General features: G+C 45.2%; 1 protein-coding gene across 6 annotated transcripts in view; it reads left to right on the forward strand.

Moving 5' to 3' along the window:
• Window positions 1–17,836: 17,836 nt before the first annotated feature.
• Window positions 17,837–26,204, forward strand: part of LOC139565982 (inosine-5'-monophosphate dehydrogenase 1b) — a 30,007-nt gene continuing 21,639 nt past the window's right edge. Inside the window, exons 1-3 of one of the 6 annotated variants that reach the window (XM_071386744.1) lie at window positions 17,853–18,146; window positions 23,712–23,810; window positions 23,958–24,038. In XM_071386744.1, coding sequence (XP_071242845.1) covers window positions 17,902–18,146; window positions 23,712–23,810; window positions 23,958–24,038 — 425 coding nt within the window. In that variant the 5' untranslated portion in view covers window positions 17,853–17,901. Of the gene's footprint in view, window positions 18,147–20,977; window positions 21,307–23,711; window positions 23,811–23,957; window positions 24,039–26,204 lie in introns of those variants that run through there. The other 5 variants (XM_071386746.1, XM_071386747.1, XM_071386745.1 and 2 more) reach the window with 5 other exon arrangements.

Consider the following 26,204-nt stretch of genomic DNA (forward strand, 5'->3'; position numbering starts at 1 on the left):
AATCCACTCAATAAGTAGCTCCGGGAAGTTAGGAGTTGTTGCACAATGCTTTCTTTCCCACAGTTCTGACACATTTAGCTTTAGGCTACTTTCTGTGTGCGTCAAAGAGAGTGATTACACATACATTAATATGTAATACTCTGTGGTTTGCTTTTACAGTACTATTGACATACACCCACACCCTCCTCTACCCCTTGAGTAACCTTTCGGCTTTCATATATAATCAGACAGATGTACACTGAAAAGGGGACTTCCACATTCGGCTGGTGATTTGGGTACTAGTTTCGCCCAGCAAATTTCACAATTTAAGCTTCAGCTTTCTGTAGAATCAAACAACCAATGAGTATTGTTGTAGGCCTGTCTCTTGCTATTTGCGGTCAGTCAGTCATACACTCTCATGTTTCTCCAAGGACTTGACATTGACCACAGGGAGCAAATGGACGGAAATTCACTGAGCTGCTAAAGGCACTCTGGGTAAAAGTTAACCAAGGATGGGACTTACTGGTTAAATAAAGGTTAAATAAACAAATCATATTCTGAATAATAGCATATAAATTATATGACTTGGCTTTTTTAAGGTCCCCCTTCAGGTCCATTTTTAAATGGGTCACATTGTTTTGTTTCTGGTCACGCCCACTGGGCAAAAACTGGTTGAATCAACGTTGTTTCCATGTAATTTAAACAACAAAACATTTAAATCGCTGATGTTGAATCAACATGGAAAACTGATTGGATTTGCAAAAAGTAATCAAAATAAAATAAGTTTTCCCTTTTTTCAACCTGTCCAATGACATGGTGACATTTTTAGTTCAAGTTGAATTCACGTTAGTTGACAACTCAACCAAATGTAAATAAAAACTAGACGTTGAAATGACATGCCCCTAGAGTGCCCCTGTCTATCCGTAAAAAATGAATACAAATTGTGCTGTCTGGTTTGCTTAATATAAGGAATTAGACTTTAGACTTTTAAGTAGTATTTTACTGGGTTACTTAATTTTTTACTTGAGTCATTTCCTATTAAGGTATCTTTACTTTTATTCAAGTATGACAATTGGGTACTTTTTCCACCAGACATAATATAGAACCCTACAAACTAAAACTAGTAACTGTATTAGTAGGCCTAACGGTATTTTCTATAGGATAGCTCTCCAAAGATGAGTCACATCATATTTAATATTCTTGAAGCTAACAAGGACCTGCCTAAATGACTATCGACATGTAGCACTCACGTCTGTAGCCATGAAGTGCTTTGAAAGGCTGGTCATGGCTCACATCAACACCATTATCCCAGAAACCCTAGACCCACTCCAATTTGCATACCGCCCTAACAAATTCACAGATGATGCAATCTCTATTGCACTCCACACTACCATTTCCCACCTGGACAAAAGGAACACCTATGTGAGAATGCTATTCATTGACTACTGCTCAACGTTCAACACCATAGTGCCCTTTCACCTTTATTTAACCAGGTAGGCAAGTTGAGAACAAGTTCTCATTTACAATTGCGACCTGGCCAAGATAAAGCAAAGCAGTTCGACACATACAACAACACAGAGTTACACATGGAGTAAAACAAACATACAGTCAATAATACAGTAGAAAAAATAAGTATATACAATGTGAGCAAATGAGGTGAGATAAGGGAGGTAAAGGCAAAAAAAATCAAATGTAAAGGCCATGGTGGCGAAGTAAATACAATATAGCAAGTAAAACACTGGAATGGTAGATCTGCAGTGGAAGAATGTGAAAAGAAAGATATAAATAATGGGGTGCAAAGGAGCTAAATAAATAAATAAATAAATACAGTAGGGGGAGAGGTAGTTGTTTGGGCTAAATTATAGATGGGCTATGTACAGGTGCAGTAATCTGTGAGCTGCTCTGACAGCTGGTGCTTAAAGCTAGTGAGGGAGATAAGTGTTTCCAGTTTCAGAGATTTTTGTAGTTCATTCCAGTCATTGGCAGCAGAGAACTGGAAGGCGAGGCGGCCAAAGGAAGAATTGGTTTTGGGGGTGACAAGAGAGATATACCTGCTGGAGCGCGTGCTACAGGTGGGCGCTGCTATGGTGACCAGCGACCTGAGATAAGGGGGGACTTTACCTAGCAGGGTCTTGTAGATGACCTGGAGCCAGTGGGTTTGGTGACGAGTATGAAGCGAGGGCCAGCCAACGAGAGCGTACAGGTCGCAGTGGTGGGTAGTATATGGGGCTTTGGTGACAAAACGGATGGCACTGTGATAGACTGCATCCAATTTATTGAGTAAGGTATTGGAGGCTATTTTGTAAATGACATCGCCGAAGTCGACGATCGGTAGGATGGTCAGTTTTACGAGGGTATGTTTGGCAGCAGGAGTGAAGGATGCTTTGTTGCGAAATAGGAAGCCAATTCTAGAATTAACTTTGGATTGGAGATGTTTGATGTGAGTCTGGAAGGAGAGTTTACAGTCTAACCAGACACCTAGGTATTTGTAGTTGTCCACATATTCTAAGTCAGAACCGTCCAGAGTAGTGATGTTGGACGGGCGGGCAGGTGCAGGCAGCGATCGGTTGAAGAGCATGCATTTAGTTTTACTTGTATTTAAGAGCAGTTGGAGTCCACGGAAGGAGACTGTCTGATTTGTAGGGGTCCAGATTTTGCAGCTCTTTCAGAACATCAGCTGACTGGATTTGGGAGAAGGAGAAATGGGGAAGGCTTGGGCGAGTTGCTGTGGGGGGTGCAGTGCTGTTGACCGGGGTAGGGGTAGCCAGGTGGAAAGCATGGCCCGCCGTAGAAAAATGCTTATTGAAATTCTCAATTATAGTGGATTTATCGGTGCTGACAGTGTTTCCTGTCCTCAGTGCTGTGGGCAGCTGGGCGGAGGTGTTCTTATTCTCCATGGACTTTACAGTGTGCCATAACTTTTTTGAGTTTGTGTTGCAGGAAGCAAATTTCTGCTTGAAAAAGCTAGCCTTGGCTTTTCTAACTGCCTGTGTATATTGGTTTCTAGCTTCCCTGAAAAGTTGCATATCACGGGGGCTGTTCGATGCTAATGCAAAACGCCATAGGATGTTTTTGTCTTGGTTAAGGGCAGTCAGGTCTGGAGAGAACCAAGGGCTATATCTGTTCCTGGTTCTAAATTTCTTGAATGGGGCATGCTTATTTAAGATGGTGAGGAAGGCATAAAAAATAAAAAAACAGGCATCCTCTACTGACGGGATGAGATCAATATCCTTCCAGGATACCCCGGCCAGGTCGATTAGAAAGGCCTGCTCGCTGAAGTGTTTCAGGGAGCGTTTGACAGTGATGAGTGGAGGTCGTTTGACCGCTGACCCATTACGGATGCAGGCAATGAGGCAGTGATCGCTGAGATCTTGGTTGAAAACAGCAGAGGTGTATTTAGAGGGCAAGTTGGTTAGGATGATATCTATGAGGGTGCCCGTGTTTACGGCTTTGGGGTGGTACCTGGTAGGTTCATTGATAATTTGTGTGAGATTGAGGGCATCAAGCTTAGATTGTAGGATGGCTGGGGTGTTAAGCATGTTCCAGTTTAGGTCGCCTAGCAGCACGAGCTCTGAAGATAGATGGGGGGCAATCAGTTCACATATGGTGTCCAGAGCACAGCTGGGGGCAGAGGGTGGTCTATAGCAGGCGGCAACGGTGAGAGACTTGTTTTTAGAGAGGTGGATTTTTAAAAGTAGAAGTTCAAATTGCTTGGGTACAGACCTGGATAGTAGGACAGAACTCTGCAGGCTATCTTTGCAGTAGATTGCAACACCGCCCCCTTTGGCCAAAATGTTGTAGTTAGGAATGGAGATTTCAGAATTTTTGGTGGTCTTCCTAAGCCAGGATTCAGACACGGCTAGAACATCCGGGTTGGCAGTGTGTGCTAAAGCAGTGAATAAAACAAACTTAGGGAGGAGGCTTCTAATGTTAACATGCATGAAACCAAGGCTATTACGGTTACAGAAGTCATCAAAAGAGAGCGCCTGGGGAATAGGAGTGGAGCTAGGCACTGCAGGGCCTGGATTCACCTCTACATCACCAGAGGAACAGAGGAGGAGTAGGATAAGGGTACGGCTAAAAGCTATGCGAATTGGTCGTCTAGAATGTCCTGAACAGAGAGCAAAAGGAGGTTTCTGGGGGCGATAAAATAGCTTCAAGGTATAATGTACAGACAAAGGTATGGTAGGATGTGAATACAGTGGAGGTAAACCTAGGTATTGAGTGATGATGAGAGAGATATTGTCTCTAGAAACATCATTGAAACCAGGTGATGTCATCGCATGTGTGGGTGGTGGAACTGAAAGGTTGGATAAGGTATAATGAGCAGGGCTAGAGGCTCTACAGTGAAATAAGCCAATAAACACTAACCAGAACAGCAATGGACAAGGCATATTGACATTAAGGAGAGGCATGCTTAGTCGAGTGATCATAAGGGTCCAGTGAGTAGTGAGGTTGGTTGGGGTAACGGCGATTCAGACAGCTAGCTGAGCCATCGGTAGCAAGCTAGCATAGGATGGAAGTCTGATTTTAGCCACCTCATGCGTTTCCGACAGTAGATTAGTGGGGTTCCGTGTGGTAGAGTGGATCAATCCAATTGGCAAAATAGATATAGTTATAGTGACCCAAGAAAAATTGTCCGATAGATAGACCTATTCAGATAGCAGCCGATAAGACAGCTAACGATTAGCGGGCCGCAGATGGGCGTTCAGGTAACGTCGCGACGGAGGGGCCAGTTTGGATAACTCCCTCGGGCAGATAATGTCGGTAGTCCAGTCGTGAAGGCCCGGTGGGGCTCCGCATCGGCAGTAAAATGGGTCCGGATAGGTGATTGTAGCCCAGGAGTGGCTGATGGAACTTTTCAGCTGGCTAGCTCTGGAATAATTGATGTGTGCTCCGGGATCGACGTAAGCCAATAGTCACACGGATAGCAGCTAGCTAGCTGCGAGATCCAGGTGTAAATGTCCAGAGCTTGCGGTTGAAATCCGGGGATATGGAGAGAAAAATAGGTCCGGTATGTTCTGGTCTGAGTCGCGTTGTACAAAACTGGCGATAGCTTTTCGAGCTAAAGGATAGCTGATGACCACAAACCGTGGTTAGCTGAATACTAACGTTAGCCAGTAAACTGGCTAGCTTCTGGCTAGCTTCTGGTTAGCTTCTGGCTAGCTTCTGGCTAACTTCTGGTTAGCTTCTGGCTAGCTTCTGGTTAGCTTCTGGCTAGCTTCTGGCTAGCTTCTTTTGTGGATTTCAGATTTGAGGTAAATAATACTTTTTAAAAAAAAATTGGTGAGGCGGGTTGCAGGAGAGTGTTTTGAAGTTGAGTTTTTGGAAAAGAAAATATATAAAAGATATGCAAAGAAAGATGTAAATATATATATACACGGGACACGACAAGACGAGGACAGAGGACGCCTGACTGCTATGCCATCTTGGGACGACAATCAATAAGCTAAGAACCCTGGGACTAAACACCTCACTCTGCAACTGGATCCTGGACTGCCTGATGGGCCGCCCCCAGGTGGTAAGGGTAGGTAACAACACATCCGCCAAGCTGAACCTCAACACAGGGGCCCCTCAAGGGTGCGTGCTCAGTCCCCTCCTGTACTCCCTGTTCACTCATGACTGCACGGCCAGGCACGACTTCAACACCAGCATTAAGTTTGCCGATGACACAACAGTGGTAGGCCTGATCACCGACAACGACGAGACAGCCTATAGGGAGGAGGTCAGAGACCTGGCCGTGTGGTGCAAGGACAACAACCTCTACCTCAACGTGATCAAGACAAAGGAGATGATTGTGGACTACAGGAAAAAGAGGACCGAGCAAGCCCCCGTTCTCAACGACGGGGCTGTAGTAGAGCAGGTTGAGAGCTTCAAGTTCCTTGGCGTCCACATCACCAACAAACTAACATGGTCCAAGCACACCAAGACAGTCGTGAAGAGGGCACGACAAAACCTATTCCCCCTCAGGAGACTGAAAAGATTTGGCATGGGTCCTCAGATCCTCAAAAGGTTCTACAGAGGCACCATTGAGAGCATCCTGACTGGTTGCATCACTGCCTGCTATGGCAACTGCTCAGCCTCCGACCGCAAGGCACTACAGAGTGTAGTGCGTACAGCCCAGTACATCACTGAGGCAAAGCTTCAAGTCTAGGTCCACATCCAATGGTGATGTGGCGCCAAGTCTAGGTCCAAGATGCTTCTAAACAGCTTCAACCCCCAAGCCGTAAGACTCCTGAACATCTAATCAAATGGCCACCCAGACTATTTGCATTGCCCCCCCCCCTCCCTCTTTTACACCTCTGCTACTATCTGTTGTTATAATCTATGCATAGTCACTTTAATAAATCTACCTACATGTACATATTACCTCAACTAACCGGTGCCCCCGCACATTGACTCTGTACAGGTACCCCCCTGTATATAGTCTCGCTATTGTTATTTTACTGCTGCTCTTTAATTACTTGTTAATTAAATTATTTCTTATTCTTATTCATATTTTTTTCTTTAAACTGCATTGTTGGTTAGGGGCTCGTAAGTAAGCATTTCACTGTAAGGTCTACACCTGTTGTATTCGGGGCGCAAGTAACAAATAAAATTTGATTTGATTTGACTAGGGAATGCCCAGACAAATGATTAGTAGCTTGTCCTCAGAAGGAATGTATGGAGGAAATCACAGGGGATATTGCATTAAAAGTCCATGACCACTAGATGGCGATGATTAACAGTAGAACACCAGGGCAGCAACCTGGGCCCGTTTTATAAGCGTCTCAGTGTATTAGGGAAAGGGGAATACCTAGTCAGCTGTACAACTGAACACATTCAACCGAAGTGTGTCTTCTGCATTAAACCTTTCTGAATGAGAGAGGTGTATTTAACAATGCCTCAGAGTAGGAATCAGGATCAGGTATCACTTTTGTCTTTCAGATCACAATGGATCAAATGATCAGGGACAGGGGTAGAGGACCTGCTCCTAGATCCGCACTCCAACTCTGAGACTCTTCATGAATACTGGCACAGGGGTGTCAAAGTCATTTCACTCAGATTACTATATTTCTGTTCCAGCTAATGCCAGCAGGGAAATATAGATGCGCATTGCGGGTAAAACGATGACAACCTAATGGCTGTGCTGTACAAAATAACCCACTGTAACACAATATACATTAAAGCAGTAACTCAACGAAAAATAAAATCGCCAACAACACATTTTAAATACTGTATTCAACGAGGCTATATTGCAGGGGAGGTTGGTGGGAGGAACGGGCTGGAATGGAATAAATGGAATAGAGTCAAACATGTGGTTTCCATATATTTGATGTTTTTGATACTGTTCCATTTATTCTATTCCAGCTATTACAATGAGCCCATCCTCCTATATCTCCTCCCACCAGCCTCCTCTGGTTGAGAGCTGATGGCCACAAGATGGTGGGCCATATTCAATGCCCTACATTAGACTATTCATGGTCAAAGCCGGCAAACATGAGGATCAAGCAGTGAATGTTTGGACAAAATGTTTGCGTCTAATGGCGATCCAGCGTACCAGTACTTGCATTGAGTTTAAAATTGCAGGGCTGCACATCTGCGTACTTTTCGCAACGTCGTTTTGCATCTTGCATTGCATGCATATGTAACTTAGGCTTTGAAAGATGTGAATGCCAACAGATAGGATTATGTCTAGAATAAAAAAGAATAAAGTGAATTTGGCAAAGTAGCCTAGTGTAAAGTAGCCTAGGGAGTATTCTGTGAAAAGAGAGCACTGTTCTATCAAAGTGGCTAAATGTGACATGAGTTAGGCAGGGGGACTCTATATTCAGGTCATCTGGTGGAGGATGTCCTCAGTCTACACACACACACACACACACACACACACACACACACACACACACACACACACACACACACACACACACACACACACACACACACACACACACACACACACACAGCTCAATGTTCTGCTCAATGAGTGTCCACACAAAGACTGGTCTCATACATTGAGTATACAAAACATTAAGAACACTCGCTCTTTCCATGACATAGACTGACTAGGTGAATTCAGGTGAAAGCTATGATCCCTTATTGATGTCACTATACTACTTCAATCAGTGTAGATGAACGGGAGAAGACAGGTCAAATAAAAAAATTTAAGCCTTGAGAAAATTGAGACATTGATTGTGTATGTGTGCCATTCAGAGGGTGAAAGGGCAAGACAAAATATTAAAGTGCCTTTGATTGGGGTTTAGTAGTAGGTGCCAGGTGCACCGGTTTGTGTCAAGAACTGCAATGCTGCTGAGTTTTTCACACTCAACAGTTTCCTCTGTGTATCAAGAATGGTCCACTACCCAAAGGACCTCCAACCAACTTGACACAACTGTGGGAAGTATTGGAGTCAACATGGGTCAGCATCCCTGTGGAACGCTTTTGACACCTTGTAGAGTCCATGCCTCGATGAATTGAGTCTGTTCTGAGGACAAAAGGGGATGGTGCAACTCAATATTAGGAAGGTGTTCTTAATGTTTTGTATACTCAGTGTAGAGTGGACGTAACAGTAAATGTAAATCCGGGGCACTCAAATTAGTATGATATGTTACGTTTGGTGTGGTTACATAAGACAGAAGGTTAATAACCTTTTACTGCAGTGGGCTAAATTAGGGTTGCACACAGTGACACACACTTTGAAACCAAAGTATACACCTCGCACACATGGTTATGGGCTTAAGAAAAAGAAGACACCTGTACCATGTACCATGTCAGATATAGAGTTGACATTTTGAGTTTGCATCCCAGTATTACACTTTATTTACATCACCGTCACGTCTATTCCCGCTAATCCCCTCTGGTATCAATCATTTTAACATCCGGCGCCGACACGAGATGGCCGCCTCGCTTCGCGTTCCTTGGAAAATATGCAGTATTTTGTTTTTTTATGTGTTATTTCTTACATCGGTACCCCAGGTAATCTTAGGTTTCATTACATACAGTCGGGAGGAACTACTGAATATACGATTAACGTCAACTCATCATCGTTCCTACCAGGAATATGACTTTCCCGAAACGGATCCAGTGTTTTGCCTTCCACCCAATACAATGGATCTGATCCCAGCCGGCGACCCTGTGCGACGCCGTAAAAGGGGCAAACGAGGCGGTCTCCTGGTCAGGCTTCGGAGACGGGCACATCGCGCTCCACTCCCTAGCATACTACTCGCCAATGTCCAGTCTCTTGACAATAAGGTTGATGAAATCCGAGCACGGGTAGCATTCCAGAGAGACATCAGGGATTGCAACGTGCTCTGCTTCACGGAAACATGGCTAACTCAAGAGACGCTAACGGAGTCGGTGCAGCCAGCTGGTTTCTTCATGCATCGCGCCGACAGAAACAAACATCTTTCTGGTAAGAAGAGGGGCGGGGGGGTATGCCTTATGATTAACGAGACGTGGTGTGATCATCATAACAACACACAGGAACTCAAGTCATTCTGTTCACCTGATCTAGAACTCCTCACAATCAAATGTCGACCGCATTATCTACCAAGGGAATTCTCTTCGATCATAATCACAGCCGTATATATTCCCCCCCAAGCAGACACATCGATGGCCCTGAACGAACTTTATCTGACTCTTTGTAAACTGGAAACCACACACCCTGAGGCTGCATTCATCGTAGCTGGGGATTTTAACAAGGCTAATCTAAAAACAAAACTCCCTAAATTCTATCAGCATATCGATTGTGCTACCAGGGCTGGAAAAACCCTAGATCATTGTTATACTAATTTCCGCGACGCATATAAGGCCCTCCCCCGCCCCCCTTTCGGAAAAGCTGACCACGACTCCATTTTGTTGATTCCAGCCTACAAACAGAAACTAAAACAACAAGCTCCCGCGCTCAGGTCTGTTCAACGCTGGTCCGACCAATCTGATTCCACGCTTCAAGACTGCTTCGATCACGCGGATTGGAATATGTTCCGCATTGCGTCCAACAACAATATTGACGAATATGCTGATTCGGTGAGCGAGTTCATTAGGAAGTGCATTGACGATGTCGTACCCACAGCAACGATTAAAACATTCCCAAACCAGAAACCGTGGATTGACGGCAGCATTCGCGTGAAACTGAAAGCGCGAACCACTGCTTTTAACCAGGGCAAGGTGACCGGAAGCATGACCGAATACAAACAGTGTAGCTATTCTCTCCGCAAGGCAATCAAACAGGCTAAGTCCCAGTACAGAGACAAAATCGAGTCGCAATTCAACAGCTCAGACACAAGAGGTATGTGGCAGGGTCTACAGTCAATCACGGATTACAAAAAGAAAACCAGCCCCGTCGCGGACCAGGATGTCTTGCTCCCAGACAGGCTAAACAACTTTTTTGCCCGCTTTGAGGACAATACAGTGCCACTGACACGGCCCCCTACCAAAACCTGCGGGCTCTCCTTCACTGCAGCCGAGGTGAGTAAAACATTTAAACGTGTTAACCCTCGCAAGGCTGCAGGCCCAGACGGCATTCCCAGCCGCGTCCTCAGAGCATGCGCAGACCAGCTGGCTGGTGTGTTTACGGACATATTCAATCAATCTTTATCCCAGTCTGCTGTTCCCACATGCTTCAAGAGGGCCACTATTGTTCCTGTTCCCAAGAAAGCTAAGGTAACTGAGCTAAACGACTACCGCCCCGTAGCACTCACTTCCGTCATCATGAAGTGCTTTGAGAGACTAGTCAAGGACCATATCACCTCCACCCTACCGGACACCCTAGACCCACTCCAATTTGCTTACCGACCCAATAGGTCCACAGACGACGCAATCGCAACCACACTGCACACTGCCCTAACCCATCTGGACAAGAGGAATACCCATGTGAGAATGCTGTTCATCGATTACAGCTCAGCATTTAACACCATAGTACCCTCCAAACTCGTCATCAAGCTCGAGACCCTGGGTCTCGACCCCGCCCTGTGCAACTGGGTCCTGGACTTCCTGACGGGCCGCCCCCAGGTGGTGAGGGTAGGTAACAACATCTCCAACCCGCTGATCCTCAACACTGGGGCCCCACAAGGGTGCGTTCTGAGCCCTCTCCTGTACTCCCTGTTCACCCACGACTGCGTGGCCATGCACGCCTCCAACTCAATCATCAAGTTTGCGGATGACACTACAGTGGTAGGCTTGATTACCAACAACGACGAGACGGCCTACAGGGAGGAGGTGAGGGCCCTCGGAGTGTGGTGTCAGGAAAATAACCTCACACTCAACGTCAACAAAACAAAGGAGATGATTGTGGACTTCAGGAAACAGCAGAGGGAGCACCCCCCTATCCACATCGACGGGTCAGTAGTGGAGAAGGTGGAAAGTTTTAAGTTCCTCGGTGTACACATCACGGACAAACTGAATTGGTCCACCCACACAGACAGCGTCGTGAAGAAGGCGCAGCAGCGCCTCTTCAACCTCAGGAGGCTGAAGAAATTCGGCTTGTCACCAAAAGCACTCACAAACTTCTACAGATGCACAATCGAGAGCATCCTGTCGGGCTGTATCACCGCCTGGTACGGCAACTGCTCCGCCCACAACCGTAAGGCTCTCCAGAGGGTAGTGAGGTCTGCAGAACGCATCACCGGGGGCAAACTACCTGCCCTCCAGGACACCTACACCACCCGATGTCACAGGAAGGCCATAAAGATCATCAAGGACAACAACCACCCAAGCCACTGCCTGTTCACCCCGCTATCATCCAGAAGGCGAGGTCAGTACAGGTGCATCAAAGCAGGGACCGAGAGACTGAAAAACAGCTTCTATCTCAAGGCCATCAGACTGTTAAACAGCCACCACTAACATTTAGCGGCCGCTGCCAACATACTGACTCAACTCCAGCCACTTTAAAAATGGGAATTGATGGAAACTATGTAAAAATGTACCACTAGCCACTTTAAACAATGCCACTTAATATAATGTTTACATACCCTACATTACCCATCTCATATGTATATACTGTACTCTATATCATCTACTGCATCTTGCCATCTTTATGTAATACATGTACCACTAGCCACTTTAAACTATGCCACTTTATGTTTACATACCCTACAGTACTCATCTCATATGTATATACCGTACTCTATACCATCTACTGCATCTTGCCTATGCCGTTCTGCACCACCACTCATTCATATATCTTTATGTACATATTCTTTATCCCTTTACACTTGTGTGTGTATAAGGTAGTAGTTGTGGAATTGTTAGGTTAGATTACTTGTTGGTTATTACTGCATTGTCGGAACTAGAAGCACAAGCATTTCGCTACACTCGCATTAACATCTGCTAACCATGTGTATGTGACTAATAAAATTTGATTTGATTTGATTTGGTGTTCGACGTCGCTGGTTTACTAACTACCGGTCCTGGCAACCATCATTACGTGCACCTGCGCTTCATCATGAGGCACACCTGGACTCCATTACCTCACTTATTACCTCCCCTTTATCTGGCACTACATTAGGTTCTCTCCCCAGGCAGTATTGTTTCTGTGTTTCATGTCAATACACTATTCCTGTGTTGTATCGTTCTTTGTTATATTAAACTTACCACCTGCTTCTCGACTCCCAGCGTCTGTTTCTACAGCATTAGTGGATTCCGGAACTTTACTGACCAGACTCTTGCCTCCTCTCTTAACATCACCTCATACCTGCTCTCCTCTCCTTTCCATGTTCAAGCCCTCGATAATCGTCCATTAGGTCCCGGGACCATCACACCAATCACCGACCCACTCACCCTCACCGTGGTCCATCCGTCAGGAGAACATTCCCTCCATCACCAGTGCACCAGCTCACAAGATCATCCTCGGCCTCCCTTGGCTTCAAAGCCATAAACCCACCATCTGATGGTCGGGGATGAAAATCATGGACTGGGCACCCGAATGCCGGAGGGCCTGCATTCCCATCCCCTTTGGTTCCACGTCGGTTGAGAGTCCTGTGGTTGCCCTTCAGCCCAACATCCCAAAGGTATACCAGGACCTGGGGAAGGTATTTTCCAAAACTTGCGCCACCTGTCTCCCTCCTCATCGCCCCTGGGACTTTGCCATTGACCTGCTTGCAGGCTCTGCGCCCCCACCCAGACACATCTACCCTCTGTCGGTGGTTGAAACCAAGGCCATGGAGGAGAACATCCATGAGGCGCTCCAACAAAGTTTCATCCACACCTTCTGCAGGCTTCTTCTTCATGGCCAAGAAGGATGGAGGGTTACGCCCGTGTATTGATTACAAGAGGACTCAATGACATCACCACCAAGTACCGTTACCCTCTCCCATTGGTGCCATCGAACAGCTCCGTGTGGCCCGGTTCTTTACCAAAGTGAACCTGCGGAGTGCATACAATCTCATCCGCATCCGGGAGGGAGATGAATGGAAGACAGCTTTTAGCACGATGTCTGGTCACTACGAGTACTTGGTGATGCCATTTGGCTTAGCCAATGCTCTGTCAGTGTTCCAGGCATTCATCAATGATGTGTTCCGGGATATACTCGGAAGCCAGGTGGTTGTGTATATCGACGACATCCTGGCTACCTTGGAGGATCACATCTCTCACGTCCGAGTAGTCCTGGAACGCCTCCTGGCTAACCAACTGTTTGTCAAGGCTGAGAAGTACCAGTTTCATCAGGAGGCTGTCTCCTTCCTAGACTACCAAATCAGCCCGCAAGGAGTGAAGATGGACGTCAAGAAGGTAGATGCAGTCAGGTTATGGCCAGTCCCAACCACCATAAACGGGTTACATAAACATTTTTGGGGTTTGCCAACTTCTAACGCCATTTCCTCAGGAGCTTTAGCTCCATCGCCGCTCCTCTCTCCTCAAGGGTGGTCCCGAAAGGTTGGTGTGGAGTCCCGGTGTACTAACCACCGGTCCTGGCAACCATCATTACGCACACCTGCGCTTCATCATGAGGCACACCTGGACTCCATTACCTCATTTATTACCCCCCCTTTATCTGGCACTACATTAGGTTCTTTCCCCAGGCAGTATTGCTTGTGTTTCATATCAAGATGCTACTCCTGTGTTGTATTGTTCCATGTTTGTTATATTAAACTTACCACCTGCACCTGCTTCTCGACTGCCAGCGTCTACGTTACAATCACAGAAGACTGAAATATAACAAAACTGTTTGACATAGAAAACACTGGATTTTTGTTGTAAAAAAATAAAATTTATAATAATTAATTATTATTAATAACATTCCACCCATGAGACCAAAGAGGGCACTTTTGATCACTGACTGCAGGAAAGGGGTACGGCCAACACCACCTTGCCACATACTGCACACGAGACCCATTATCATTATGGTAATACAGTGAATGCGTGGGGAGGGGGTCACACACACATGAGCGGAAGGGTCACAGAGTACAAATAATGGACTAAAGTGACCCAACTCCATATGCCATTGTGTGTGTGTGTGTGTGTGTGTGTGTGTGTGTGTGTGTGTGTGTGTGTGTGTGTGTGTGTGTGTGTGTGTGTGTGTGTGTGTGTGTGTATTTGTGTATGTGTGCTTTCGAGGTAAACAACACAGAGGGGCACAACGGAACTTGAATTGACACACATATCACATGGATAGCAGTGCGTAATTTCCACGAAAGTTTAGAGTAACAAGCGTGCTGATCTCACGTTAGGCTTCGGCTCCAGTGTTACCCTAGCTGTGAAAAGAGGGTTCCATGGAAAGGTTGACCGGAGGGGGTTGACTGGGGGGTTGACTGCACGGACAAGGATGGGGCGTTGCTATGCTCTCCACGGGCAGCATAAGAGGATTTTCCGTACTCGAGTCTGAACAACTGTCACAAACACTCAGTCACCTGTTCCTGATCCCTTTCAGACACCAGGTCTCGAGTGGGAGAAAGGGGTGATGGGGAGATACCTCTTTCTAGGTGGTACCTATTTCGTTCCCTTTCTCTTTCTCAGCCTCTTTCTCTGACATTGTTTTTAAAAAATGAAGAGAAGAGCACATTTAAGAGATGTTTTCCCCATTGCAACTTTCTGTCGACATATACAGTGCATTCAGAAAGTATTAAGACCCCTAGAATTTTTCCACATTTTGTTACGTTACAGCCTTATTCTAAAATGGATTAAATCATTTCCCCCCTTATCAATCTACACACAATACCCCATAATGACAAAGCGAAAACAGGTTTTTATAAATGTTTGTAAATTTATAAAGAATAAAAAACAGAAATACCTTATTTACATAAGTATTCAGACCCTTTGCTATAAGACTCGATATTGAGCTCAGGTGCATCTTTTTTCCATTGATAATCCTTGAGATGTTTCTACAACTTGATTGGAGTCCACCTGTGGTAAATTAAATTGATTGGACATGATTTAGAAAGGCACACACCTGTCTATATAAGGTCTCACAGTTGACAGTGCATGTCAGAGCAAATACCAAGCCATGAAATCGAAGGAATTGTCCGCAGAGCTCCGAGACAGGATTGTGTCAAGGCACAGATCTGGGGAAGGATACCAAAAAATGTCTGCAGCATTGAAGATCCCCAAGAACACAGTGGCCTCCGTCATTCTTAAATGGAAGAAGTTTGGAACCACCAAGACTCTTCCTAGAGCTGGTCACCTGGCCAAACTGACCAATTGGGGGAGAAGGGCCTTTGTCAGGGAGGTGACCAAGAACCCGATGGTCACTCTGACAGAGCTCCAGAGTTCCTCTGTGGAGATAGGAGAACCTTCCAGAAAGACAACCATCTCTGCAGCACTCCACCAATCAGGCCTTTATGGTAGAGTGGCCAGACGGAAGCCACTCCTCAGTAAAAGGCAGTTTACAAAAAGGCACCTAAAGACTCTCAGACCATGAGAAACAAGATTCTCTGGTCTGATGTGCAGATGTTTTTTAGCGGGAGGGACTGGGTGACTAGTCAGGATCGAGGGAAAAATGAACGCAAAGTACAGAGAGATCCTTGATGAAAACCTGCTCCAGACCGCTTAGGACCTCAGACTGGGGCGAAGGTTTACCTTCCAACAGGACAACGACCCTAAGCACATAGCCAAGACAACGCAGGAGTGGCTTCGGGACAAGTCTCTGAATGTCCTTGAGTGGCCCAGCCAGAGCCCGGACTTGAACCCGATGTAACATCTTTGGAGAGACCTGAAAAAAGCTGTGCAGCGACACTCTCCATCCAACCTGACAGATCTTGAGAGGATCTGCAGAGAAGAATGGGAGAAACTCCCTAAATACAGGTGTGCCAAGCTTGTAGCGTCATACCCAAGAAGACTCGAGGGAGGTTGCTTCAACAAAGTACTGTGTAAAGGGTCTGAATACTTATGTAAATGTGATAATTACATTTTTATTAGCAAACATTTCTAAAATGCTGTTTTTGCTTTGCAATTACGGGTTATTGTGTGTAGATTGATGAGAGGAAAACCATGTGAATCCTTTTTAAAATAAGACTGTAACGTAACAAAATGTGGGAAAAGTAAAGGGGTCTGAATACATTCTGAATGCACTGTATATGCCTACTATACAGTATTCACTATGTGGGGCCCATGCCGGAATTGAACCCACTACTTTGGTTGTTGCTATAGCTAGCTCCATGCTCCAGTCAACTGAGCCTTTAACATTCTATTCTGTAAGTTGTAAAACACTGTCGGGAAGATGTTAAGAGTACAGACCTCAAACTGTCGTATTTAAAGGTACATCCACACACAGTTTTTGGGAGCAGAATGGTTTGTACTGTGCATATACTGTAGATTGTACTGAACATTTGAGGCCTATTTCAGGGGCTATGTAAGAAGCTGTCACCCTTGTGTTAGCTATACTCTCTCCTGTGGTGCAGTGTGAGCACTGTTTGTATGTCCCTGAACCGGTCTGTGTCCAAGGCAAGCCAGGCATCCTCCTCAGGGCCATACTTTGGCACTATCTCAAGCAGTTTGTGGAATTATTGTATATTACTGTGGGTTTGTCCCACGGCCACACACACACACACAGACACACACGCACATTGGCGACAGTGCTAGTCTGTTTGGAGTGTGTTTAAGTGCCCTCTCTGCCTCCTGCATGTATCTCCTGCCCACTGTATTCTAATTCCCCAATCCTCTTTGTGAAAGCGACGTCTGCCACTGACAGAAAACAGGGTTAAGCTGTACGCAGAGAGAGATTCATAGAGCAGCACTCGACTGGACAAAAACACACTGAGTATCCCATTCTGCTTCTCCTCTATCCCTGCAGGCATTCTCTTTTTTTCTTTCTATCCACCTCTCCCTCCCTCTATTAGTCTAGGCCCTTTCTCTCTGCCATCTCACTCCTCCCATTCCCACCACAATCTCCCTTCAGGTCAGTGAGTATTAGTTCTCTCACAGGGGCAAGGGGAACGTTGGGACGGCGACGACTCCACGACGACAAGCCTCTCCGGCATCATTTCCACGACAACGCCATCTCGGCAGGAGCATTACCACGGTGACACCCTCTGCTGACACGCCTAGCGGACACTGTGGGTTGGTTAGCAGGTGCACCCTGCGCAGAGACGGGGGAGGGAGGGAGGGACATAACTATCTTACTTCTGTCTCTCTCTCTCATATCTCTCTGAGTATTTTTGTATCTGACCTGGGATTCGACAACAAGGTTGACGGTAAAGACAGCACTGGAGCTGTGAGACCAAGATAAGAATGTGTTGAACCAGAGAACGTGTTGTGTCTCTCACAAGTAGCTCTGTTTTTCAAACCCAGGTCCTCAGCTCCTTTGACTCGTCTGGTTGGTTGGCTGAGATCGTTCTAATTCTTTCTGTTCTGTGGGAATTGTTTTGAGCTGGTAGGCCGGTTCAGGGACACCTAGTCCCTACGTGACTTGAGTCCACTTGAGGGACGTCACCGACAGAAGGGTCAGAGGGCGACGGTGAGGTCACCGACCAGAGTGAGAGACTGGAGAAAGAGAGCTTGGCAATTGGACCCAACATGGAAGGGTACGGCTACGAACACTTTGGGGTGGATGGAGAGCGGGACAGCCACCAGATGGACTACCGGAGGATCGTAGGGGACACAGAGCTACCCCGTCCCAGCTCCAACCCCTCACCCCAAGACGCGGAGCACCTCTTCCCCCTCAGCCCCCATGGGCATGGGCATGGGCACGGGCACGGGCATGAGACGGCCGCACAGCGATACAGCGCCACCCGCATCCAGGCTGGCTTTGGCCCCGAGAGGTGAGTCGGGCAAAGCAAGATTATGGTTAAAGCTGTACTAGAGTATTACTTAGTGAAATAAACTGCCATCCATTTGAAAATAACAACATATTAGTGAAGGGCCAGGCAAAGAAGATTTTTAGATACTTGCTGAAATGTAGAATAGTTTTCTTGTGTAGCAACTCTGGAGCTGACTCATGTTGAAATCCAACCTGAGTTGGAGTTGACCACAGGGGGTTGGTGGCACCTAATTGGGGAGGACGGGCTCATGGTATTGGCTTGAGCCAATGGTATCAAATATATCAAACACGTGGTTTTAATGTGTTTAATGCCATTCCATTTACTCCCTTCCAGCCATTATTATGAGCTGTCCTGCCCTCAGCACCCTCCTGTGAGTTGCACCCCGTTTTGCCCTCAGAACAGCCTCAATTCGTCGGGGCATGGACAAGGTGTCGAAAGCGTTCCAAAGGGACGCTGGCCCATGTTGACTCCAATGCTTCCCACAGTCAAGTTGGTTGGATGTCCTTTGTGTGGTGGACCATTCTTGATACACACGGGAAACTGTTGAGCATGAAAAACCCAGCAGCGGTGCACTTCTTGAGACACTCAAACCGGTGGCCTCGCACCTACCAGCATACCCTGTTCAAAGGTACTTAAATATTTAGTCTTGCCCATTCACCCTCTGAATGGCACACAAACACAATCAATGTCTCAATGCTTAGAAATCCTTCTTTAACCTGTCTCTTCCCCTTCATCTACACTGATTGAAGTGGATTTAACAGGTGACATCAATAAGGGGTCATAGCTTTAACCTGGATTCACCTGGTCAGTCTATGTCATGGAGAGAGCAGGTGTTTCTAATTTGTTGTACACTCAGTGTATATTTGACTAGTGAGCATTCAAGCTGTAGCATTAGTTCCTCCCACTTCTTCTGACTACTTTTCATTACTCTGCTTTCACCATGGTTACAATATGTAAATACAGCCCATTGAGTAGTATCAGTTTACATAGCCCTGTGTTTAGCCTGGCTTGTAAATAACCTTGAAGTTAAATCTCCTTGTTAGCCCGTAATGAAGCTCTAGGACGCCTGTGTCTTATATGGTTTATGGCGAGTCATTCTGAGGGCGGCCCCTAAACACATTGAAAAGCTATGATTCAGTGGCGTACTCTGATACCAAAACAACAGAATCTGCCTCAAGGCTATTTTCGGAGTGGCAGGTCCCCCTTATGCCTTGCAGCTTGGGCAGCAGGTGGAGAGCTTAATGGGATCAGGTTTGAATCAATGCTTGAAATAGCCACCGGGTGTGACCCATATTGTGGGTGACCCACATTTAAAGCAATGAACTCACACACAGACACAGTACCCGCCAGATCACCTTGGTACTTGTCAAGGCTGGGAAGGCCCTCTGTGCTTTGCTTAGTACTGGAGGAGGGGCTCCTGGTATAGTGCCACACAGGGAGTAGGCCAAGGGACAATATACATCCCCATGATAAATGTACTTGGGGCGAATTCTGTTTTAATGCAGGGTGGATCACTAGTCACCATTACAAATGCATTTGGTTTTATTTGCTCTGAATATCTGTGTGTTGGTTGAGTGAACACAGCTACAGCAGTCCCACTCCATTTCATGCACAGGATCAAGAGTGCATGGGTTAGAATTCCCCAGGAAACAATGGTGAGAAGGAAGAACAAAACTCGCTTTATTGCGACATTGCTTGCGTGATGGTAGGTTGCAATTGTCTGTCAGTGACGACCGTCAGCCACTGATGGTATTGACAGCAGTGAGCTGGCCGTCCTCCTTTTACAAAAGTGTGTGCTTGTGAGGGTCTACTTCATCTGTCTGTGTATGTCTGTGTACGTGTGTGTGTGTGCTCCTCTTCCCAACCCTGAACCATCACAGACATGGGAGAGTGTGGAACTGTTCGGTACGCAATGCTTGTGGATTCACAGGTCAACATACAGCACAATAGGCCAAGCCTAAATAATTCAGTCTGATTCTCCCAAATCCGTCAGCTTGAATGCCAATGGTCTATTGGCTTTTGTGCTTTTATCATCTGAATGGTCTCGACAGATGATAAAGGAGGGGGCCATTCTCTCTTTCTGTTTTAAACAGTCTGTCCTGTATTTGAAAGTGAAAGTCATACGCCATGATATATAAGATAAGAAGGAGAAAATGAGGGTAAATTCCATCAATGTGTAGCCTCATCTACTGTCAATGTGTAAAATGTGATCTAGGCTATTTAAGGAGGTATGTAGCCTGGCTGGCTCTACTGGTCAGTTGAGATCAATCTAGACTAGAAAATGCCACTGTCATCCGTATAATTGGTTACTAGTAACTGGTTGCATGTGACTTGTAAATATGACAGTGGTGCTGTTCAGTTAATACCCCCAAACGTTGCACCTCACTGAACCATCTGAGAATAGTTGATTTGTGGGTTTTGTCAAAATACAAAAGTCACTTTAGATTGATAAGTAGATAAGCATTATAAAAGTTGATTTCTACACATTTTAATGATTTAAGATTCTTGATTGATCCTGATAATAGAAGCCCAAGGCCTAATATTCCAAAAACGGATGGTAGGAGGGCCTGCTGTTTGTGTGGTTATATGTGGGTTATACAATGATAATATATGGACATTGGCACTGCCAGACTACAGTGCCAATTTCCCTGTAGCCTAAATGCATGATTTTCTCCTCCAAAATATGTATGGTCTGCACTCTGCAGTGCAGATATTAAGTATATTACATAAATTACAAGGACATAATCTCACTAACCTGCAAAGTCTGTGATTGAGTTGAGATTTTTACCCTCGTGTTTTCGAATTCAATGAGCGCCCCACGTGGGAGGAGAGGGGATGTGACGCATCCATTTTCGACGCTTCTGCTAAAATATTATTCCTCATAACGCCGATACACTGTAGCAGCGACAGGCAATCAAATTTGGACCAGCCTCCCATCATCACTTGAGTTTGTAGTAGGGGAATTAATTGTGGCTTGGTTCCCTCCATAGTAGAGAAAGCACACTTTGCTTCCGCATTCATTTTGGACTTGCTAGCTAGCTACAGCTGGAAAGTTCGCATTTCCTTACACCTTCAACGTGGTCTGCTTCAAGAGGTAGAAAACGGGCTGGAATTGATTTTTTGTTTCACATTTTCTTAACGTAACTAACATTAGGTAACTGTAAGTAAGACTAAGAACGTGGTGAGGTGGCTAATTGCATAGAATACAGATCATCTTCAGTAATGAGTTGAAACATGTTAGTTAGCTTGCTAGCTGGCTACCGCTAGCTGACACATGCTCCTGCTGAATAACGCACGCACTCTGATAATTTTGACTTGCGTGGCAATAAATTAGATGGCTAATTTATAGTGCAGCTTTGGTGATAAAATACATTGCAAACGATATGTTAAAGACATGATTGCTGGAAATCTATAAATACTTAGGCTGCGGACAGTTGGCTAGATTCGTCATTAATCGTTAATATAGACATGTTTTATTCTCCCCGCATGTATTTTGTCAAGGCATTGTAACCATTGTTAGGTACTCAGCAGTACAGTAGCCAGTTAACGTTAGTAAGTGCTAGCGAACTACTGTAGCTAGGCATTGCTCACGGTTCCCTTTCAGCAGCTATCAGAACACTGTGTAGGTAGTGTGAATAAATATGTGCTTGAAGGAAACGTTTTTGCTGGACAGATCATTGTTTAACATGACTTATTAGCTCATAGTGTCGCTTGATGGCTGTTTTGTTTGCATGGACAGCCACCGCAAGCAATAAAGATAACATTAGTGTGCTCTATTTTCCTGGTGTTTATCCAGTAAATTGTAAAAAAAAAAAAAATAATAATGTATATCAAACATGAAAAAATGTAAAGCAACGTGTTTTATTTAAACATGTAGCTAACATTAGTGCTGCTGCTATTTTTGGCATGGATATTTACACAACAGTGCATGAAAGGGTTAATTTCGTGAGGCTATATTTTGCCAGCATGCCCCCTCTAATAGAAAGGTTTCTTATAGATGTTAGTGGGTCATCTACATTTTGAAAACGCATAGTCGTTAGTGCGCAGCGATCTGTGCTTGTGAGGTCGGTTAGGTTTCAGTTTAACTATTTAAAAAAGTCATGATTTCGGGTTCGATAATAACAACACATAATGAAACGGTGAATAAAATGTCCATGATGGTAGTGACTGTCATTACTGCTTATCAATTAACAATTTATTCACATTATTTTACTTCAATACAATATTTCAGTTTGGTATATTACGTTTGTTTTATTTGATGACTATTTCATGTCAAGTCATCTCACCTCTATAGAGCTGCTGTCTGACAAAATCACAATTTCAGTATTTCTTCAATGTAAACAGGGCATCCTTTTTTGACTGCTGAATACCAACTATCAATTTCAGGTAGAGATACTTTTGTGTATGTGGACACACCTTCAAATGAGCGGATTCAGCTATTTTAGCCACACCCGTTGTTGAGAGGTGTATAAAATCGAGCACACAGCCATGCAATCTCAATAGACAAACATTGGCAGTAGAATGGCCTTACTGAAGATCTCGGTGACTTTCAACGTTTCACCTCCATAGGATGCCACCTTTCCAATAAGGTAGTTAAATTTCTGCCTTGCTAGAGCTGCCCTGGTCAACTGTAAGTGCTGTTATTGTGAAGTGGAAACGTCTGGGGGCAGAAACGGATCAGCCACGAAGTGGTAGACCATACAAGAACACAAAGCAGGAGTGCTGAAGCGCATAGTGTGTAAAAATTCTGTCCTCGGTTGCAACACTCACTACCAAGTTCCAAACTGTCTCTGGAAGCAACGTCAGCACAAGAACGGTTCGTCGGGAGCTTCATGAAATGGGTTTCCAAGCCTACGATCACCATGCACAATGCCAAGCGTTGGCTGGAGTGGTGTTAAGCTCGCTGCCATTGGACTCTGGAATGATGAATCATGCTTCACCATCTGGCAGTCCGATGGACGAATCTGGGTTTGGCGGATGCCAGTAGAACGCTACCTGTCTGAATGTATAGTGCCAACTGTTAAGTTTGGTGGAGGATGAATAATTGTCTGGGGCTGTTTTTCATGAGTGGAGGCTGTTGTAGCAGCAATGTGTCCGTATAAATGCCCATCATTTTGGAATGAGATGTTCGACGAGCAGGTGTCCACATACTTTTGGTTGTGTAGTGTACCTCGTGAAGCAACTGCTCTCCTTTCAAACGAGCATTCTTGTCTCTTTAATGTAGCAAGCTAAAAGAAACACAGATGGACAAGTAGGCATGCAATGGATTATGGTCATTATAGGTAAATACCACGTTTTCCATGCGAAACTATGTAGAATATTGGCCTTTTGGAAACTACAACTCCCTACTACATCGAACAGTTCGGGCTTGATATCATTTGTCTCTAGAGAAACTGCGTTTTGGGTTAATCACTCAGCACTAATAGTCATTCACAGACGCAAAGCGTCATCACCTTTTAACCCTTCATCTATTGATGGCTAATTATATTTGAAAATGCATTGAATGTTACACTTGGAACGATGGCTACACTCTAATGCCTGCTTGTCATCCTTTTCATTTGACAGCATGGCTGATTTCCTGATCAGTGGTGGTACGGGCTATGTCCCAGAAGATGGACTCTCCGCACAACAGCTTTTCTCCGTTGGAGACGGCCTCACCTACAAGTAAGTTCAGTTCAACCACAATAAAAATGCCAAATAGAACCGTATTGTGCAAGTACGCTCTCGAACTGTCCAAACCTAAGCGCAGGCGATGATGGACGAGATGCGGGCGGCGCTTTGTAATGATGGCCAACACGTTTTGAATCGCAGATCTGCTCAACAACAGTCTGTTGTCGCTGATGGTCAAACGGCAGAAGAGCTATGCTCTAAAGGCGACGGGTTGACTTACAAGTGAGTAAAACGGTTGACTTTTCAACCATTTTGACACTATATACACTATACTGTAAAAACCTCTTGTCAACAAACGATGAGTTCATATAGGGGAAGCAAATGATTGTCCCATTAAAAATAGATTTGAATCAATAAGGTACCTTGTTGATGAATTTGGCAAAAGTAAAAACCACATTCGCCACCAATTGTATTGTAATTTTTAGCTGGCTGAGAAAAACACTGATCTATACGGATGAATGAGTAGGGCAGGGTGGTGGGGGTTGATTGCTTAACCTGATCTGCACCATAGGATGATATTTGCTTCCGGTAATGATATGGCTGCATCTTTAACTGCTCTGAAGAATCATAGTGCATGAACTGCTATTTGATTCTTTGAGACATTCAATCACTATCTAATCTATCTAGTAATGAAATCTGACTGCACTCATATCCTAAGGCCCTTTCTTTATCTGCTCATTTCATATTCACTTGTTTTTACTTTCACTGAATAACCCTCAATTCACTTTCACTCTGTTTAAAACGAACTTTCAACAAGCGAAGCATTGGGATGCCCCAATATGGCAGACGGTCATTGCATTGGTATGTTGCCACAGCAAGCTACTTCACTAATTTCACCCCTTTGCCCAAGACTGTTGCCCAAAACTCTGTGCATCGTTTTGCTTCTTGAACATACCTCTGGCTAGAGGACTTGGCAAAAATGACTAACTGCTATAAAATGCTTCCAACACTTACTTAAAATAGAGTAACATTCACATCCTTGTGTTGATGTTGTAGCCTATGTCTTCTGACTATATGTGGCTCTGTCCCAAATGGTACCCTGTCCCCTACATAGTGCATTACTGGAATAGGGTGCCATTCAGAACGCAACCTATGTTACAGATTAAATGGATACCCTAGGGCCTCCCAAGTGGTGCAGCAGGGCTCTGGCGAGCCGGGCGCCTGCAAGCTGACACGGTCGCCAGTTGTACGGTGTTTCCTCCGACTCATTGGTGCGGCTGGCTTCCGGGTTAAGCGAGCAGTGTGTCAAGAAGCAGTGCGGCTTGGCAGGGTCGGGTTTCGGAGGACGCATGGCTCTTGACCTTCACCTAAACTGAGCCCGTAGGGGAGTTGCAGCAATCGTACAAGACTGTAACTACCAATGTAATATCATGAAATTGGGGAGAAAAAAGGGGGTAAAAAAAAAAACATCAATATATTAAATGGATAGCCTGTTCATTCTAAACCGATTATGTGGCGTTTGTGAGACAAACAATATTTAGACAACAAGCAGGTACTACTCAACCATTTTGTTTCTTACAGTTTAACCCTAATTGCTCCTGTAAGTTGCGCTGGATAAGAGCATCTGCTAAATTACTAAATGTTATGGTTCAGACTTAACAACATCCACACAATAAGGGTATTCACTATTTACACTACACATTTGAATGGAGAGTTAGTCCCAGTTCACAGGGGTTAATTGATTAGGCAATGTATGTGTGTGTGATACCGGCGCGTCCCTCCACTCCTTAATGAAGCACGTCCTGCTTAAAGGCAAGGCAGAGCACATGACTAGCCCGAGGTACTGTCATGTGAGCGTCTCGGGGCACGGCATCAGAGGAAGTGAGGATGCCCTCCTTTGCACCACATCTGGGCCCATATTACCTGTATCATACAGCTGTGTCTCCACCATGGCAACCACAGACAACTGCCTCACAAACATGGCAACCCAGGGCGGTAGCGACAGTGGCTCAATCTCAATTCGTCTTTCCCTATCTCCTCGGCTCCTTTTTAACCGTATTAAAGGAGAAGGTTTAAAGTCACTCCCCTCTGACTTTCTTCTCCAATGTATTTTGAGAGGGAGTCGGGGAGAGAGGATGCAAGGAATCGAAGGCAAGATAAATTGAGAAAGCCAGATGTATTCTCACTGGCTCGAAGGCCTACTGGCTTTGAGGTGTTTGCTTACCTGTTGCTGCTGTAATCTGGCAGGCTTACTGTCCACACCAAAACACGCTGGAGCTGAATACACGCTCCCTTATGAAAGTGTTCGCCAGGGTGAGCTGAGATATTCTGTTGGGGTCTCAAGGCCATTTCACCAAGCTGGATCAATATTCTTTCAGCAACTCAACATTTTCTAGTACAGCAGACGACTGCTGCATGTTATTATCATATATTACCCCTGTCATAAAG

The sequence above is a fragment of the Salvelinus alpinus genome, chromosome 37, assembly GCF_045679555.1.
Source record: "Salvelinus alpinus chromosome 37, SLU_Salpinus.1, whole genome shotgun sequence".
In the NCBI taxonomy this organism is placed as follows: Eukaryota; Metazoa; Chordata; class Actinopteri; order Salmoniformes; family Salmonidae; genus Salvelinus; species Salvelinus alpinus.